This window comes from Brassica oleracea, chromosome C9 (assembly GCF_000695525.1).
Source record: "Brassica oleracea var. oleracea cultivar TO1000 chromosome C9, BOL, whole genome shotgun sequence".
NCBI classification, from domain to species: domain Eukaryota; kingdom Viridiplantae; phylum Streptophyta; class Magnoliopsida; order Brassicales; family Brassicaceae; genus Brassica; species Brassica oleracea.
In genome coordinates, this window is record NC_027756.1 from 49,696,211 (window position 1) to 49,713,418 (window position 17,208).

At 37.5% G+C, this 17,208-nt stretch overlaps 5 protein-coding genes across 6 annotated transcripts; 2 read left to right on the forward strand and 3 right to left on the reverse strand.

The window, feature by feature from the left end:
• Positions 1-1,142: 1,142 nt before the first annotated feature.
• On the forward strand, positions 1,143-2,329 carry LOC106316628 (probable WRKY transcription factor 75). Its single transcript, XM_013754510.1, has 2 exons — positions 1,143-1,505; positions 2,041-2,329. Exons 1-2 carry the CDS (start codon positions 1,240-1,242, stop codon positions 2,216-2,218), a joined length of 444 nt encoding a protein of 147 aa, XP_013609964.1. The 5' UTR covers positions 1,143-1,239; the 3' UTR covers positions 2,219-2,329.
• Positions 2,330-2,695: 366 nt separating this feature from the next.
• LOC106315872 (protein slowmo homolog) lies at positions 2,696-4,307 on the reverse strand. 2 transcript variants are annotated; one of them, XM_013753701.1, is made up of 3 exons: positions 4,125-4,307; positions 3,287-3,581; positions 2,696-3,109 (listed from the first exon to the last, which is right to left on the reverse strand). In XM_013753701.1, the coding sequence occupies exons 2-3, from the start codon at positions 3,572-3,574 to the stop codon at positions 2,846-2,848; spliced, it is 552 nt and encodes a 183-aa protein (XP_013609155.1). In that variant the 5' UTR covers positions 3,575-3,581; positions 4,125-4,307; the 3' UTR covers positions 2,696-2,845. The 2 variants fall into 2 exon arrangements, with proteins under 2 accessions (XP_013609155.1, XP_013609156.1); XM_013753702.1 differs by having other exon boundaries at positions 4,121-4,276.
• Positions 4,308-4,645: 338 nt separating this feature from the next.
• On the reverse strand, positions 4,646-8,707 carry LOC106314013 (ARMADILLO BTB ARABIDOPSIS PROTEIN 1-like). Its single transcript, XM_013751962.1, has 19 exons — positions 8,314-8,707; positions 8,014-8,135; positions 7,756-7,928; positions 7,566-7,686; positions 7,409-7,483; positions 7,234-7,328; positions 7,070-7,145; positions 6,829-6,936; positions 6,540-6,668; positions 6,374-6,442; positions 6,236-6,295; positions 6,025-6,148; positions 5,805-5,944; positions 5,664-5,727; positions 5,495-5,574; positions 5,357-5,421; positions 5,159-5,276; positions 4,949-5,073; positions 4,646-4,857 (listed from the first exon to the last, which is right to left on the reverse strand). The coding sequence occupies exons 1-19, from the start codon at positions 8,552-8,554 to the stop codon at positions 4,761-4,763; spliced, it is 2,082 nt and encodes a 693-aa protein (XP_013607416.1). The 5' UTR covers positions 8,555-8,707; the 3' UTR covers positions 4,646-4,760.
• A 2,824-nt stretch (positions 8,708-11,531) lies between these two features.
• LOC106315815 (5-formyltetrahydrofolate cyclo-ligase, mitochondrial-like) lies at positions 11,532-13,799 on the forward strand. Its single transcript, XM_013753641.1, has 8 exons — positions 11,532-11,802; positions 11,893-12,027; positions 12,525-12,689; positions 12,808-12,849; positions 12,925-12,970; positions 13,224-13,294; positions 13,384-13,510; positions 13,593-13,799. Exons 1-8 carry the CDS (start codon positions 11,568-11,570, stop codon positions 13,597-13,599), a joined length of 828 nt encoding a protein of 275 aa, XP_013609095.1. The 5' UTR covers positions 11,532-11,567; the 3' UTR covers positions 13,600-13,799.
• Positions 13,800-14,016: 217 nt separating this feature from the next.
• Positions 14,017-17,035, reverse strand: LOC106312855 (UPF0061 protein azo1574-like). The gene is made up of 8 exons (XM_013750531.1): positions 16,658-17,035; positions 16,090-16,199; positions 15,958-16,014; positions 15,574-15,873; positions 15,241-15,491; positions 14,851-15,157; positions 14,514-14,787; positions 14,017-14,433 (listed from the first exon to the last, which is right to left on the reverse strand). Exons 1-8 carry the CDS (start codon positions 17,018-17,020, stop codon positions 14,179-14,181), a joined length of 1,917 nt encoding a protein of 638 aa, XP_013605985.1. The 5' UTR covers positions 17,021-17,035; the 3' UTR covers positions 14,017-14,178.
• Positions 17,036-17,208: the final 173 nt, after the last annotated feature.

Sequence of the window (17,208 nt, forward strand, 5' to 3'; positions counted from 1 at the left end):
TATTTGTCGGCAACGGTCACATGGTTCGTCGGAATTTCGTCGGAAAATATCGACGGAATTCCGACGACTTTGCTGTTAATCAGAATGTCGTCGGAAATTCGTCGGAATATACCGACGAACTTCCGACGACTACAACGGTTACATTTTTTATCGGAATGTCGTCGAAATGTCGTCGGAAAGTTCCGACGAACCATGTTTCGTCGGAATTCCGTCGGAAATGGCCGACGGAATTCCGACGACTTAATTTTTTTGGATTTGGTCAGAAATTTGTCAGTATTCCGTCACAAATGTCCGACGACCTTGATGTCCGTCGGAACCTCCGTCGGAATTCGGTGTGTTTTCTTGTAGTGTAGCAGGAGACAAGCACCCGAAGCAAGAGACCACAAGTCGCAGAAGAGAGCTCTATTGCGCCATCTGGATAGTCACAGCTAGGAAACTTATCAATTCACTGATCATAGTACATGTTTATTATTTATACGGATAATAAGTAACATGACGTACTGACTTTCGAGATGTAGAAAAACTTAAACCCATATGACGTTTAAGAAAAGAAAAAGTTGAAATAGCACGTCACTAGAGATAAATTTGACGAGTCTCGTTCGTCAGTAATGGTCTTCCACAATACATTAGTGAGAATTCCATGTTCGTACGTGCATGCATCATTTTTAATCTACTTTACAAAATCTTGAAAAGCATTTGATTGATTCTTACGTCGGATACTACTAACAAGCCTTTCCTACCTTATGCAATAACTAGTGAGATGGATTTTTATTAAAGGCACTCTTTAATACTATAAATGTTGTTCTTGTATTTAGGTTATGCATGCATATATACTCTTGAGCTATATTCAGTTAAGTACAATCCTTGGAAAGAATAGTCTTCTTATTTCTTGATTTAATTGTCTTTAGATGTATAAGAATATCTTTGGATTAATGGGTTAATGATTAATAAATTTATGTAAATGCTTAATTCTTACGTGTCGTCTACGACACTGCCTCTTATAGTTATGCTTTTACTATTAGCATCGGGCCGCCTCTTCGTCTTTGACTTCGCAGTCTGCTCTAACACGAGGAATAAATGTCTATAAAATATAGACTAAACTATATTTTCCTTCACAAAATATCTTACAACCTATAATAACAAACACACAAACAAACAAATCAAAAGAATCTTCTTCTTAAAAAAAGTCAGGTCGATCGCTCTTTGTATTTTTATAAGATTCCAGAGTTAATTGGGAACATGGAAGGATATAATGATGGATCGTTGTATGCTCCGTTCCTGTCGCTGAAACCACATCAAAGCCTTTCTAAGTCGGAGTTAGAACAAGGCAGAGAAGAAGCCTCAAAAGTTAGCGAAGGTTCCTCGAGAAGCAGGGATTTGAAAAAGAAGAAGGGGAAGAAACAAAAGTTTGCGTTTCAGACAAGGAGCCAAGTTGATATTCTTGATGATGGCTATCGTTGGAGAAAATATGGCCAAAAAGCTGTCAAGAACAACAAGTTCCCTAGGTTCTTATTCATTCCTCCCTTTACTAGCTTTGTTATTCCTCTCTTTTTCTTATATTATATTAGATATAGAAAGAGACAAGAGTTACACCGTAGTGCTGTTTGTTAAGTTAGGTGCGACCTTGTCTCTAATACTGTACAGCATATGCTCAGGCCAATCTCGAACCAAGATCGAGTCTAGATTGATTGTAACAAGTTTGCACATATGATTTGCTTAGTTCTAGAGCTAGATCAATGATCTATTTTTTTCTTTTATATTTTCCTGTGAAAATCAATGATTAAGATGTCTTTTGGTAACAAGTTTGATGACCACTTGCTCTTGTAAATAACTCAGTGATCAATATATGTACATTTCATTCACATCGAGTCTGGATTGATGCTAACTAATCTGCATATAGATTGAATTGTTATGTTCTAGTCCATCTAAAAACCATGCCTAAAAATGTAATTAAGTGTCTTTTGGTGAAAATGATCTTAAAAGTGGAAATGGGAACAATATTTTTTTCTTTTTAACAATGGCTTAAATATAAATGTGCAGGAGTTACTATAGGTGCACATATGGAGGATGCAATGTAAAGAAGCAAGTGCAAAGATTAACATCGGACCAAGAAGTTGTAGTCACGACCTACGAAGGAGTACACTCGCATCCCATCGAAAAATCTACAGAAAATTTCGAACATATTCTCACCCAAATGCAAATCTACTCTTCTTTTTAATACCTTTTATAACTTTGGAGCGTGTATCCTTCTGAGAGCCCATGTTGTAAATTATACAAATAAAAAGTATAATATTACAATTTTATGTATGTTGGAAAAAAAAAACAATGGTCAATTTGGAGATTGTATCCCAATAATTTTAACAAACTTATTGACTTATAAATAATACTAAGTCCCTAGACATTTCATCGTCACTAAATACCTTGTAAGCAATCTACATACAATGTGAAATTTTGAATTTGTTGGATGAATGTGAAAATATGATAACCCTAGTAAAACATACTCGCTAGCCTTACCTCAATTCCCTTCATCTCATGATACATGTTTTTTGTTAGTAACATCAAAGCCGGTCAGACCGGACCGGATCAGGTAGAATCACTAGAATTCTAGTGCACCGGTTTGGAGTTGAATTCAAAATTGGTCAGAAAGCTTCTCTGCTAAACATCGAGTTGCTAACACAAACAAGAGAAGTAGCTGGAGAAAAACAAAAAACAGAAGCTTGATCTTAACTGTCTCATGGATTTATTATTACCATGACACCAACACGTAGTCTTGAATTACCACAAAACATTCAAAAACAAGATACTGTAGTAAATCTGTTGAGTGTTTCCTTCTTGTTTGGATCTTTTAGACACGAGCTGATTCTGCTTCCATATACCTACAAATCCTCTCCATAACCTCTCGCCCTTTCGCGCTATTCTGCATGAACTTCTCCGCGCACTTCTGCTCAACTTTCTCAGCCATTGAGGCCAGAGCCGACAAGGGTTTGATCCGAATGCTTGTCTCCTGGCTACAAACCGTCCATGCCGATGGATTCTCTGGATGAGGATCATAGCTTATCCTCTCCTCCACTTCAACGAACTTCTGGAGACTAATGTTCTTTGTTATGAGCTGAATTAGAATTCGTTACGAAATAGTTAGACGTTTACCATGTCAAATGCTAAGGTAAGCTAACCTAAAATACTCCTCTATGGTTGTAAACTACTTAATAAATGCTTCATCCCAATCAAGCTTTCCTCCTCATCTACAAAAAATTACAAAACTTTGTGGAAGATGCTGATGATTTACCTGCATAGAACGTGATTTGCCATCCACAACAGTTGACTCAACGCAGTGGCAGATGTCCTGGCCCACGATCCGGTGAAGGAACCAAGGTCCAGGAGCGTGGATGGTGAGGGCACGAGTGGTGTGGAGTTTGCCGGTGTCAGTGTCAAGCTTGCGGTTCAAGGTGTCGACTTCGAGGATATGAGAAAGGATGCGTTTGTTCTCAGGGTCTGCAAACTTCCTCCACGAGGCGGCACTCACCCGCTCCCACGGGTGCTTGTAGACATGCTCTTGTCTATATGCTTTTACCATCAAGAATCTACAACAACAAAAAAAAAAAAACAGTACATAAGTTAAAAGTATGAATACACAGAGGAACGTGACATGATTAACCAAAACCAAATCAAACCGAAGATCATGAATGTTTTTGCATACAACATACAAGAGATGTAACGTAAACAAGATAATCTAGCTGATATAAACAGAACGAAGATCCGAATCTGAATACAACGAATCGTGGGCGAGAGATTCTTTTATATTAAAAGAAATAAAAAAGGTTTTCACTTTATTATAGTAGCTTCCACCTAGATCAAACCAAACACAATTTGGTTCATCAAAGATTGATTTTTTTTTTTAGCTTAAATAAGCTTTCAGCGAGCAAAGATGAAGGAATTGGAGAATTTTTAAAACATTGATTTCGCAGATACGACGATCGAATCACAGAAACTTCGGCTATGATCTTCAACATCGGCGAAAGAAATCTAAATATCAAAGCGCAGTTTTGAAAGTGACAAGCAATAGTGTGGCAATTTCAAGGAAACAAAAATTTCAAGGAAACAGATGAAGGAAGAAACGTACTTACAGTTTTTGACTCAATGCTAATCGATTGGTGATAGTGGTATCAAGAAATATCCAGAGAGACAGAGGTAGGCAATTCAAGATCTTGGAATATTTCCCAAAAATGGAGAACGTGACGAGAGGAAAGGAAACAAAGCAATGGCGGTGATCGAGGGACTTGCGGCTTGTGTGTTTTTACAAACCACAATGGTTTTCTCTCGTCAGCGGTAATGGGCCTTTAAAAAAGCCTGTCCAAAAACTCCGATGATGGGCTTTGACTTTTGATAGTGTTGACTGTTGAGCAAAAGAAAGATTATGCAAACAAAGCATGGATGTCTAATGTGCGTTAGTGTTTTGTTTTCGGAACAAATTATTTCACAAGACTAGAATACCTTTCTTTAGTAACAAAAAGATTCTCAAAAACGATGCTTACAAAGACATTCGGAAGCTTACAATACTCTTGCTAGAACTGAATCAGTTGACACTAAACTTGTTGAGTTGGTCTAATTTTCTGTGCCATTTGTGGAAGCAACTTATACTTGGCAATTACAGAAAATCTAACTTCGAGGGCCTCTTGATATTACTGAGTTGAGCAAATCGCAGTAACAAGGATACAATCTGGTTATCTAACCAAAATAAAAGGAATCTAGTTATAAATGTTTTATACAACGGTTGAGCTAGCTTGGACTGGCCGTGTGAGAATATCTGTGATGTATGTCCGGATTTCAGGTATAATTTTCTTGATAAACATGGGAAACCTGAAGAATAAAATAAAACATTATTTGAGTTATAAAAAGGGACCAAAGCTAGAATTTCCAAAACAAAATTATAATGAATTTGATGGCGTACCATGTTTCAGAGCTGAGCTTAGTGTAATGTTCAAGAACGTAGAGAGTGCATGCTCGTCTTACGGCTGAAGCGTTGAATGTATCAGCTAAGTCATACATTAACGGTATGTTATCCACACAGATGTCCTGCACCAACATTTGGTAAACTCCATTTAGTATTCGCTCTAACTTGCAAAAGAATAAGACCACCTAGGTTTTTGCGTATACATACCTGTGCGATTGTGTACTCACAAAGGCGCTTGAGGCCTTCGATAAGGTACTGATCAGCTGCAACAAGCAGATCTTGAGCCAAATGTTTGGTGATGTCAATTCTTCCTGTGTATATGAATCTGCACATTTTGTGTTTCATGCTAAGATTCTTTATCTCAAGTTTGGTAATATTCAAATGTTTGATTTTATAGAACTTTACCTCATCATAAGCTCAAACACTTCCCATGTTATATTTGGAATCTCCACGTTTTGGGCGTTCCGTTCCTAAAACCAATTCTCAAGTTAGTTGAGTGATTTCTATCTATATATGATGCAAATCATTTATTCAGAAGCTTACCTTGTAAAGCCCGTCAAACATTGCACGGAATATATCAGAAGAAGCTACCAAGCAAATCTTGTGAGCATAGAATTGTTTACCTGATAATATGCCATGGGAAACACTCAATTAGAAAGTGTTATCCCCAGGTAGAATTAACAGAAACATATAATGGGATTAAATGTTGTACCATCGACTAGGAATGTGACATCAGATAAAGTAGGGTTGTTCACGAACTCCGCACCCAGAAACACCTTCAGTAATACAATCAATCACAAGTCAAGACCACCAATCACAAGTAGTTTTTAAACTTGAAAAAAAAAGTTCTTACCCGTTGGGTGGGTGAGGAAGGAGCTGAGTCCTCTGGCGCAAAGGAAGTAGCTTTTCTAGCTAATTCAAATAAAGCTTTTGAACTATATTTCTGCTGTTTCATGCCTGACAAGTATAGAAGCTCCAACAGAAACTCTACTCCTGCATTAGTAATACGTATATTGATCAGAAACAGTAAAACCCAACAAAAATATATAAATTCTGAAAAATGAGATTATCACCATTGTTATCAATGAAAATTAATTTTCCATCTTTAGGGTCACAGAGATGTGCAAGAGCCAAAGCAATTCGCATTTGTATAGGGTTCTCAGTAGTTCTCATCAGATATAATAATTGGTTCAATACCTGAAAGAAGGGTTTGACATCAGGGGTCTAAAACCAATGTCATACTTTAACTAAGAACCAGTAGGTCTAACATAAATAGGTACTCACCGGTCCATGAATCTTGTTCTCTAGCCTCTTCAATGTCCTCACCACACAATCCCTAGTCGGCTGCAAATAGAAGAATATAAATCAGATTTTGGAAATGTTATAGATTGGTTTTGCAAACGTAAGCAGTCAAATGCATACTTGAACTGTGAAGTTATCATCTTGAAGCCTTTGAATACCTCCAGCCTTGATGAAATCTGCTATATTTTCCTAATTATGGAAAATTTATTTAGGTACTCATGGTATTATGTATAGTTAACAAAAAGTATAGATGTATCGAAAATTATTAATTATGAGCTTAGTTTACCTCGTTTTCTGCAAGGCCATATAAAGCAAAGGCAGCATTGTGTTGCACAGATCCAGTATTCACATCAAGAAGATTTAGTAGTGAGATGATGCCTCCTCTTTGTCCTATGCCAGCTTGATTGTGTGTGTCCTGCAACATTTAAAACATTGAGGATATGCCAAGGTATTAAGATATGTACCAAGCAAAAATAAAATTGCAATTGTTCTTATCACATAAAAGGTCTGTTTTAACAATCAGACTCCAGAACCAACAAAGACATTCACATGCTAATTCAAAAAAAAAAAAGTACCTGAGCCAAACGACCAAGAGCAAAAGCTGACATTTCCATGACCTGCTCATCCGATGACTCAAGCATCTTAATCAATGGTGTAATGGCACCTCTCTGAGCAATGTGCACCTGCATTATCATTTTGCCAGCTATGTTTAATAAGTTCTCTCTAGTTTGCATCCATCTTTTAATATTGTCAAAAGAAACTGAATTTGACTGAGCATATGTCAAGAATCATGTGATAACAGAGACTAGCTCATACCTTGCAATCTGAATCAGGCGAAGCAAATTGACCTATTAGTAATGCTGCTTCTCTCTGTGTCTCTAAGCAAGTGGAGCTGTAGCAGATAGCAATAAGTTACTAAACATATTACAAAATTTCAGAAGCAAATATCTATTTAAGCAGAAGTAGAAAAATAAGCATACCTAAGTAAACTGATCACTGGTTGTAAGGCACCAGCACGGATAACCTCTTTCTTGATGTCGGGAGATGAGTGGACAAGATTTCCAATCGCCCCAATCTGAAAAATTCCATAATATATTAGAATGAACTAGCCAAAGCAAACCAATTGCAACTACTTAAAGCAAGGTAAGAACCTACCGCCTCGCCATGCATAGAAGGATCTTCTGACTGAAGCATCAACACAAGCGTTGGCAAAGCATTCAACTCCACAATCTACACAATTTTGCTTTTAATGTAAGAATCAATGCCTCTCATAAGCTCGAACAAAAGAAAGCATCATCACGTCAAAACATACTTGGTTCTTGTTCTCATCATTTCTAAATGAAACTGTACGCAAGGCCCCTGCAGCAGCCCTCTGGACTTTGACATCCGGAAAATTTAAAAGCTCAACAAGTGGTGGAATGCCACCTTCAACCCTGAAAATACAAAAGGTGTAAGCATAGGCAAGACCAAAACCATTACGATTATCAAACAACAAACCATACCTTATATTTGTTTTAATCCTTGGATTGTCATGAGCAATATTGGTGATGATATCAGCAGCTCTCCTAATAACAGCGTTAGCTTCCATGCACCCAAGACAGATCCCTCGTCTCTTCAACAGCTTCACAGTGGGGACTATAGCCCCAGCATCCACAATGAGCTGCTGGTAACCAGGCTATTCAACAAATAAATCTAACATTAATAAACAGAAACTGAGAGATTCACAACTCCTCATCCACATTTTAAAAGTTTGAGTTAACCTGAATAGCAGCGATAAGTCCAAGGGAAACAGCACAATCTTTCTCCAAAGACCACGGCGATTCTAGATATCTAACCAAAGCAGGGATAACTCCATTCTCCACCATCATCTCCACGTTTTCATCTATACAAACAGATACAGAATATAAAACTAATCCCAATTGACAAGTAGAATTCAAAATCTGTATCGATTCAATCAGATCTAGCAATAGATTGAGCAATCCAAAGCCGCTCCGAAACTAAGGACAAGCCATTTCAACATAATCGCGGAGTCGAGGATTAAAAACGAAGGACTAGTGTACCGATTTTAGCGAGAGAGGAGATAGCAGCAGCAGCTTCTTTAACGGCTTCGCGATCTGAGAAGCCGGAGTTCAAAACCTCCACGTGGCGGCGGATCGAGGCGACGAGATCTGCTTCTTCGTCTTCGACCTCCGTAATCTGCATGACTATCGACGACGCCGCGTCTGTCTCCCGGGACAGCTTTCGCTTCAAGTTCCTTCCGGGGAGGCGTGTTGTTCGCTGGCGCTTCTGTTGGCTCTCCATCGCTGGGGGGAAGACGACTGAGTAGAAGATTCGACGGTGGATTTGAGCTGTGGAGTTTGAGGGATTTTCATTTGGAGATCCGTTTGGGTTTATAGCACCCGAGAGCTTGGAGGAGGCGGTCTTTTGTGAAAAAAGTGTTTTGGAGCCAAAAATACTCCCGCGAGAGGGAAATAAGTTTTTTCGGACTCTGGCCATTTTTATTGAGTAGTTTAAATTAAAAGTAAAAACACTCTTATCTAATGTCTTTCATATAATTAAATATATTATTTAGTAGATTTTTCTATGGATTTATAGTTTAGTTTTGTACTTTATTCATTTTTATTTTATAAATTGATTCATTTGTTTGTTTAAAATATCTGTTTTTATTATATATTAATCTTTGAGCATAATTTTCAACAAACTCTTTTTTATTAATTTCTCTGATTTCGATGACCGAATGAATTTACTTTTTTGTTGGTCTTGATTTGATAAAATATGAAATCAAAATAGTAAATATATTTTACTTTTTATTTTAATTGATTCTTTAACTTTTGTATGCTATATTATTTATTTTACTAAACTGTATCTATGGAAAATTTTATTGTAAAAATTAGTTAGTTTAGATGTATTATTAATTATATATATATATATATTTATGAGATATTGAATATTGTGCTAATATAAGTGGTCCAAATTTTAAAATTAAGAGAGATGTAAGGAAAATCTAATTTTTAGAATAATTGTATTAATGTGTTAAATTTTTATAAATAATTTGATGGAGTGTAAACAAAAAAATCAATTATTTATATAGATAAAATTTATATTAACTAATTTAACATTTAGTTTGACTCGGTTTTTAGGGTAAATACTTTATTCATGTGAACTATAAAAGTGTAATCATCTTTACAAGGAAACTAAAAGCATGTTTAGTAATAATCTCTCAATAGTTTCACAACCAATAAATAAATGGAAAAATAAATAAAAGAGAACGTGTAAATAAAAATAGAAGAGCTTCTTTGTAAAACCAACTCACCAATATTTTCGAGAGACTAATTTTCACATGTTCTCATATACGACAGTTAGCTTAAACGCTGATTTGATTGTTAATCTTCGTCGCTCTCTGTGACATAATATTTCTCTGGAAATCGCAGGTTGAAGTTGAAGGAATCAAAAATATCGGGTTTTCTAACATTTTTTCATGATATTTGTTTCTGTTTTAAGTTTTTATTTTTACTATCAATAATGTTTTCACAAGCAAACAAATGCATACATAATAGACAAAATTTAACAGTCATAAACACAAAAATCAAAGTTCCAAGAGACAAACACAATACTAAGACTCTCATCATCATCACCCAAGCCGCCGGAGAAGCTCCGCGAGCAACTCCTCGTCGCCTTCAAAGCTGAGATCACAGCTCGAAACGGATGAGTAACCGACAATCTCTCCAACTTCTGATCTTGTTGACAACTTGAGAATCAAAAGTTTCCGAATGTCGCCTTAGCTACATGGTCCGCACATCCACCATCAGCATCCACAATAAAGCACAATCATTGGAGCATCCATGTTCGTGATAGCTTGCCCATGATGAGACTATATTTTCCTTTAGCTACAAGGTAAATCTCTTTTGCCTTGGCCAACCCAACTACAAATGTGATGAAAGGCATGATACCTCGTAACCAGTGGCCATAGCTTGTTGAATTCAGAATGGTGGCGGGTTCAACACAAAACAGCTTGGTCCATTATTCACAGGCACAAATGTCTTTGTACTCTCGACAGGGATCTTCATATCCACAGTTTAATACTAAGTTGGCTGGATTGGATGGCTGACAGTGTTCTCGATCATGATTTTGTTGTTGTTTCAAGGCGAAACAACATGTGTTGTAAGTAAAGAAAGTTAGATAATAACTCAAATGTTTCATTTTGTGTATATTGTCAAAAGTGTCTATTTTGTACATTTTTTTGAAGTTGACACAACATGTCATGGAGTCCATCATAACACAATTACATAAAAGAGAGAAAAAATTCAATAATTGAATTTTTTCTCTTGTATAATAGTTTTCCGTTTGAGATAAAACAAATTATAATTTGCTTAATCAAAAGTAGCATTGTGAACTTCATCTAGAGAATAGCATGATCGAAATATGCATGAGTTACGTAATCATTAATGTTATTCACAATTAAGTTACACATAACAAAACAAGGTGGGATGAGTGTCCATCAGTCTCAAATGGAATGCCATTGTCAATAGTCAATCCAGAATTTATAAAAAAAAGCTCTTACAACCATGTAAATATTATGAAAACGGACTGAGTCACTGCAAATTAGGCCGGCAATTCTCATCAGAGCATTAACATTAACAAGATTGAATGGTTTACAACAAGTGCATAATTTGTATCCATAACCACCCACGATAACACCAACCCATAATTTCATTGTGTCCATATCTTCATTCTCTCTTTACATTATGAGAAGTTTTCTATGGAGTTGTTGAAATTAAAAAATTTATGTATATTATTTTATACTTTAAAACAAAAAGAATAATTGTATTCTTGTTTTAGTATAATTTTTATTGTATGTAGTTTAAACTTCTTAAAATCATTCTCTAGACAAAATTAGATTTTAAATCATTAACTTGCCTTAATTCCCTCACAACGTATGATTGTAGGAACAACACCAGAGAGAGAGAGCTTTAACAAAGAATTCACACTGATGACTCTTGTTAATTCTATCCGTATCAATGGCTATTGGGGTAATAATGTATTTTAGGATCTTTCTAACCAAAATGCTCTTGTTGAGATTGCACATGCATGCATGTGTAAGAGTGAATTGGGAATTAGTACTAATACGTATTCATACTCCTGTGTTACCGAGAGTGCAGGAAGATGATTTTTTGAATTTCACTGAACAAGTTGTAAAGTATGTATGTCGTGTGACATCAATAAACCTTAGAAAAATGGACAGTGGCATAGCAACATGATGCGTACAGTAGACTTTATGAGTGTCATTTCTTTTGAATAGAAAAAACATTTTCTAATGATTGAAGCTCGCGTCTTTTCTATCACGACATCAATCTTCTTCTTCCCCAGGATCTTGACCCGACCCGTGTCCAGATTACAACCGGCAACCACTAGATCCGTCGTCGCCATGAGCACCACCACCAGCAAAAGTCAAGAGGAGCTCGATTCCATTTTCAAGCAGAAACGAATTGTGCGTTCTACCGTCCGCAAATCCCTAAAAGCCATGGACCCTTCCCTCCGAACACATCAAGGTTCGATCTTTTTTTTCTATATTAGCTTAACATTTTACCAAAAAAAAAAAACATATATATTAATCTCCGGTTATCTTGATTGGTTTCTAGATGATGCCATTCAAAACACTGTTCTTGAAGCTCCTTGGTTCAAATCATGTCGGGGATTGTGTGCTTACATTAGCTGCAAGTCTCTCAACGAAGTCGACACTTCTAAAATCTTGTCCAAGATTCTGCAACATCCTGGTACTACTACTACTACTACTACTGCTCTTTCATCCCGATCTTTCTTTTATCTAGGACTATTTAGGACTTCATTGTCAGACATTAATAAGAATGTTAGAATTTGTAGATAGTACCATTCAGAACTGAAAAGGGAAACCCTTTATACTTCAATGACTATTCGCGATTACTGATTGGTTTCATGCCTTACTATTCGGAAAGTTGAGATTGCATCACTCATGTCATTCATTGGTTACCACTTTCAATCAAGTATTTTAGTTTCCTCAATACAATTTGCTCTTATGTCTTTCACATGAATATGTTAAACAAGTTTCAGAAACCAAGAACAAACCTGAAGAAACGTTAAATTGTAACCTTAGGGATGAGATCTGTTCTGTGAAGAACACATTGATTTCTGTCATTATGGTTAAGCACTTTCTTGATCGGAGTTTGGTTTTGTATGGATTTCTTCCAAGGCTTCTGCGGTGTTAGGTTGCTCAGTTTTTTTCTTTCTTATTCAGATCCAAATACAGTGGCAGAGAAAAAGCTATATGTCCCGTGGGTAGAGGACAAGAACAGTAACATGCGTATGCTGCACATCTCTCATATGGATGACCTCATCGCAAACTCTATGAACATTTTGGAACCAGCTCCAGTTGATTCTCAAGGGAATGAGCGTGAAGATGGTACTGCCCTGTATCTTTTTTTTTTTTTTTTGTCACGAGTACTGCCCTGTATAAGCTTCGCATTATAAGTATTATGTCACCGGCTAGAAATGACACTTTGTTTTTTTTCTATGGATAGTGTTACAAGCAGAGGAACCGGTCGATCTATTCATCTTGCCAGGTATAGAGTTTCCATGTTTTTGTTCCCCTTAATCTCTGTATCTAATCAACTTTTCTTCCGAATCCTTGTGGTCAGGACTTGCGTTTGATAGATGTGGGCGACGTTTAGGCCGTGGGGGTGGGTAAGTTTCCATTGACCCCAAGTTTTCTTTTCATCATAGTGCTATATTTTCTTATATAAGTGTATCACATTTCCATTTCTCAAAGCTAATAACATGAAAATGTTAAGACTCTGAAGAGATACGTCTGAGTTTTCAGCTCTTCTCTTACCTTTTCTCAAAACACAAAATCTTTTCGTCAGTTAGGAATGCTTTTGTTTGTTTTTCATGATCTAACATAACTTATTTTATATGGATAATGAATCTTGGCAAAAAGCTACTACGACACTTTCTTGAAGAGGTACCAGGACCGTGTAATGGAGAAGGGCTGGAGCAATCCACTTAAGGGTACATAAATCAAATTGATATTACAAAATGTTTTTCATTAGAGAGATAAGCTAATCACCAGCGGTTGTTGTTATTCTTTCCTACTGCAGTTGCATTGTCATATTCACCTCAGATTCTTGAGGACGGAAGTATTCCTGTAACACCTAATGATGTTCTGATCGATGCCCTTGTGACACCTTCTGGTGTCGTTCCCATTAGTCCTCGTGCTATCGAGAGGTATGCCACGTAATGTTTTTACCTTTCCTCGAGATCTTTTATTTGTGCTTTGACTATAGCGTGTGATTCTCTCTGTTACTAGAATGTGAGCTCAGGAGCTTCTGTCTGGAGATGAAGCTCAGATCACTCTTGTTAGTGGCGCTTGAAGGTTGCATATTGGATTAAGCCAATTGAGCATCTGCATCTGGCACTGCCAGTTAATGTTTTTTTTACTAAACTCGTTTCGAATGTTCTTGAATGATGAGATATGAAAGACGTTAAAACCAAGATTGTTTAATGTCACCCGTTCATTTCATATAAGAATAAGCTTTTTATAATTCACAAAACGATCTCATATTCTTCATCGAACAACAAGAACAAAAAAGCCTATATAGAAGCACACTAGAAGCTGCTATAGCCAATGCTAAATGGATTTAACATGTCTCAGTCAAAACTAACTAAGAAAACAAGAGGCTAGTTCTTGTTTGTCACATGGATCAGGTCCTCTTTCTGAGCTCTGTGTCATGGATACTGATATGTACTCAAATCTTTATTCAAACGTAAAACAAAAATACTGAAAATACCAAAGCTTTCTTGTCAATGTAATGCATTACAACCATACACATATAAGAGTGTTTAAGTTTTCCTCTCCCTTTCTACAAAGGGAAAACAAAAGTAGGAAAGGAGAACTAGGAGGAGCAAGAAAGCATGCAGACGCCTGGCCTATAAGCCCAAGCTGGAGGCAACCTAGCATATTTCTCCATCCCTGGCTGGTCCTCGTAAGGGTTTTTCATGAGACGGATCAAGTTGTTGACCTCTGAGAAATCCCCTTGTTCAGCTGCATCTATTGCGCTTTGGCAGAGATAGTTCCTCAGAATGTACTTTGGGTTCACTGAATCCATCCTTGCTTTTCTTTCTTCATCTGATGTGTCACTGCCACTCACCTATTACAATTTCAAATCCAAACACACATAAACAAGGAGTTGCATTAGCTAGAAAGATTTAGATATACACAATTTGATACCTCCTGTATATAAGCTTGGACCCATTTGATCCAAGCTTCTTTTCTCTCCTTTCCAATGTCCAAGAGAGCAGCTTTCAAGGGCTTCAACAACTCATCTTCAGGCGTGTTGGAGTCTGCTTTAACATTTGAAAGAAGCCGGAAGAAGTTTGTGTAATCGACTTTATCAACAGCCATATTGTTCAGAAGTTTACTGATGATCTCCTTGTTATACTTGGAAAGACCAAGCTTCTTTGACATTATGGCTTGATACTCATCCATGAATTTCTCACCGTACCTGAAAATCACGAGTTCATTAACCACTTAACAGAATCAAGAACAGCGCTAAGAAAAGTTATACCTCTCCATGGCGTAATTGGCCTCCTTTTGATTTATCAGCTCAGCAACAGCAAGAGACTTAGCAAACTGAGCAATGTTCCACAGGCCGATGTCAGGCTGATTTGCAAAACAGTATCTTCTCCCCGGTAGGTCTGTGGTGTTTGGGGTGAAACTCGGATCAAAAGCATCCAAGAACCCAAACGGACCATAGTCTATAGTCTGACCCAAAATGCTCATATTGTCAGTGTTGAGCACACCATGAGTGAAGCCTACACCTTGCCATCTTGCAACTAAGGTAGCTGTACGCTCCGCAATCTCAACAACCCATGCTAATATAATTTTTAAAAGCATCAGTGGTTTGAAATGGCGTCTAATGCAGTATTTTGATGAATACTTTATTTGGAGATTTTACCTGCATACTTGTTCGAAGTTAGATCCACAACGGAATCATCTTCTTTGCCGGTTATGAAAGATAAGCTGTCGTCGCTTCTGTTCATGCTCTCTATATGTGGGAAATGATGTTTGATGGCGTAGTCTGCAAGCTTCCGAACAATCTCAAGATCCTCTTTTCCTCTAGAAGCATGTATTTGGTACGAGCCGAAGCGAAGAAATGACTGAGACACCCTGCAAACGATTGCGCCAGGCTCTTCCTTCGGGTTACCACTACAAACGCACAAAAGGAGAAGTCAAACCACCTAGGAACATAACAAGAAGCTAGACAGGGTATGTAAGGTTTTAGACATACTCATAGAACATGTCGCGAGTGACATCTTGACCTGTTGTGAGAAGACAAAGGGCACGAGTGGTGGGGATACCAAGAAAATGCATAGCCTCGCTGCAAAGGAACTCTCTGATGCTACTACGCAGCACTGCAAGCCCATCAGCGAAACGGCTATAAGGAGTCTTGCCCGCACCTTTAAGCTGAAGCTCCCATCTTTCGCCTTTGGAGTTTAAAACTTCTCCGAGGGTTATGGCACGACCATCGCCTAGCTGTCCAGCCCACATGCCAAACTGGTGTCCTCCATAGCACTGTGCATAAGGCATTCTGTAGACAAAATAATACAATTAGAAAACTTTGGATTTTAAGAAAGGTTGAACCTAAAGACAGATCAGGGTTGGGATTACGTACGCTCCTGGTAAAGGCTTAGCACCAGAGAGTAGGAGAGGGAAGTCTGGCCTTTCAAATCTGAAAGTTCAACAGAATATTAAAACCGTGAAATGATCTAATGTGACCAAAGACTCAGTGAAGAATCAAACTCACTCTTTAGGATCTAACTCCAATAGCTCAGCAACAGAGTCAGACCATGCTACAAGCTGAGGATCATCTACTGGTACTGATGGGGAAACTTTTGAGTAGCAAGCATGCAACACCTGCCAGTTTTACAAATATACAATCAAAAATCCAGACGGCCGAGTTAGTTAACTTAACAAGATGTAACAATGATCAGTTTAGTGGTGTCTTCAAATGAGCTTTATAAGCATAGGAAAAAATCTACAAAAATATAATCCTTAGAACTCAACCAACAGATAAAAATATCAACTTGATGATTTTAGATTAAGCCACATGATAAAAGAGATTCCTCCTTAACAGATTAAACCACATAATTAGATCAAAACACAACCTCACGCAATAATTACAATAACCAATTAAATTCCAATATCACATACTAAGAAAGTTCTGATCGAATTTTCGTGTGTTCTATCAACACAAATGCATAGAAAATTCTATAAAAATTAAATCTTCACCATTCAACAACAAACTAGATAAAAACACGAACTTGATGATTACAGATTAAACCACATAACAAAAGATTCATCCTTTGAATTACCTCACGCGAGGTAACATCGCTTCTGGGATCACCAGGCAACTCCTTAACAAAGGAGTGGTCCCAGTTTAAATCTTCGAGCTTCCGTTTGATCTTAGCACCGCCTTCATCAACAGAAGCTCCCAGATTTTGATTCTGCAGATCCTTCGCTAAGGAATCGGTTTCCGAAGCGGTTACCGGCGTCTGAGACGAAGACGAAGCCGGAGGAGATTCCATCCGATGGAAGGAAGAAGAAGAAGATCTGGAAGGGATTAGTTGAAACTCTCGGCGGCGAGAAGGACCAAAGGGGAGTTTCGAAGAGGAAGTGAGGAGATGAAGCGGTCGGAGGTAGAAGAAAGACGACGTACTACACACACGCAACAACATTTCTTCTTCTTGTTTACATTTTTTTATTACAGGTTTTGTTGAATTTAATTTTTGGACCGAACCGCCTTCTTTGGTTTGTCCGGCTTCACAATGTCGGTTCACTTGATTTTGTCATTATGTAGCCAAAATAATCCATGTTGCCTGTTGGTATGATGAAATCGTACCAACGTAAACCGGGTTTCAGACAG

Coding starts and splice junctions, on each gene's coding strand:
- LOC106315872 (XM_013753701.1), bottom strand. CDS start 3,574: ATGGTAAAAGCATATAGACAAGAGCATGTCTACAAGCACCCGTGGGAG. Junction 3,110..3,286: donor GCAAATCACGTTCTATGCAG/GTAAATCATCAG, acceptor ATTCTAATTCAG/CTCATAACAAAGAACATTAG.
- LOC106312855 (XM_013750531.1), bottom strand. CDS start 17,020: ATGTTGTTGCGTGTGTGTAGTACGTCGTCTTTCTTCTACCTCCGACCG. Junction 15,874..15,957: donor GCTAAGCCTTTACCAGGAGC/GTACGTAATCCC, acceptor TTTTGTCTACAG/AATGCCTTATGCACAGTGCT. Junction 14,434..14,513: donor TCCAAGCTTATATACAGGAG/GTATCAAATTGT, acceptor AAATTGTAATAG/GTGAGTGGCAGTGACACATC.
- LOC106316628 (XM_013754510.1), top strand. CDS start 1,240: ATGGAAGGATATAATGATGGATCGTTGTATGCTCCGTTCCTGTCGCTG. Junction 1,506..2,040: donor AAGAACAACAAGTTCCCTAG/GTTCTTATTCAT, acceptor ATAAATGTGCAG/GAGTTACTATAGGTGCACAT.
- LOC106315815 (XM_013753641.1), top strand. CDS start 11,568: ATGATTGAAGCTCGCGTCTTTTCTATCACGACATCAATCTTCTTCTTC. Junction 12,971..13,223: donor CGTTTAGGCCGTGGGGGTGG/GTAAGTTTCCAT, acceptor CTTGGCAAAAAG/CTACTACGACACTTTCTTGA. Junction 13,295..13,383: donor CTGGAGCAATCCACTTAAGG/GTACATAAATCA, acceptor TTCCTACTGCAG/TTGCATTGTCATATTCACCT.
- LOC106314013 (XM_013751962.1), bottom strand. CDS start 8,554: ATGGAGAGCCAACAGAAGCGCCAGCGAACAACACGCCTCCCCGGAAGG. Junction 6,296..6,373: donor ATGATAACTTCACAGTTCAA/GTATGCATTTGA, acceptor TTCTATTTGCAG/CCGACTAGGGATTGTGTGGT. Junction 5,728..5,804: donor CTTCCTCACCCACCCAACGG/GTAAGAACTTTT, acceptor GTATTACTGAAG/GTGTTTCTGGGTGCGGAGTT.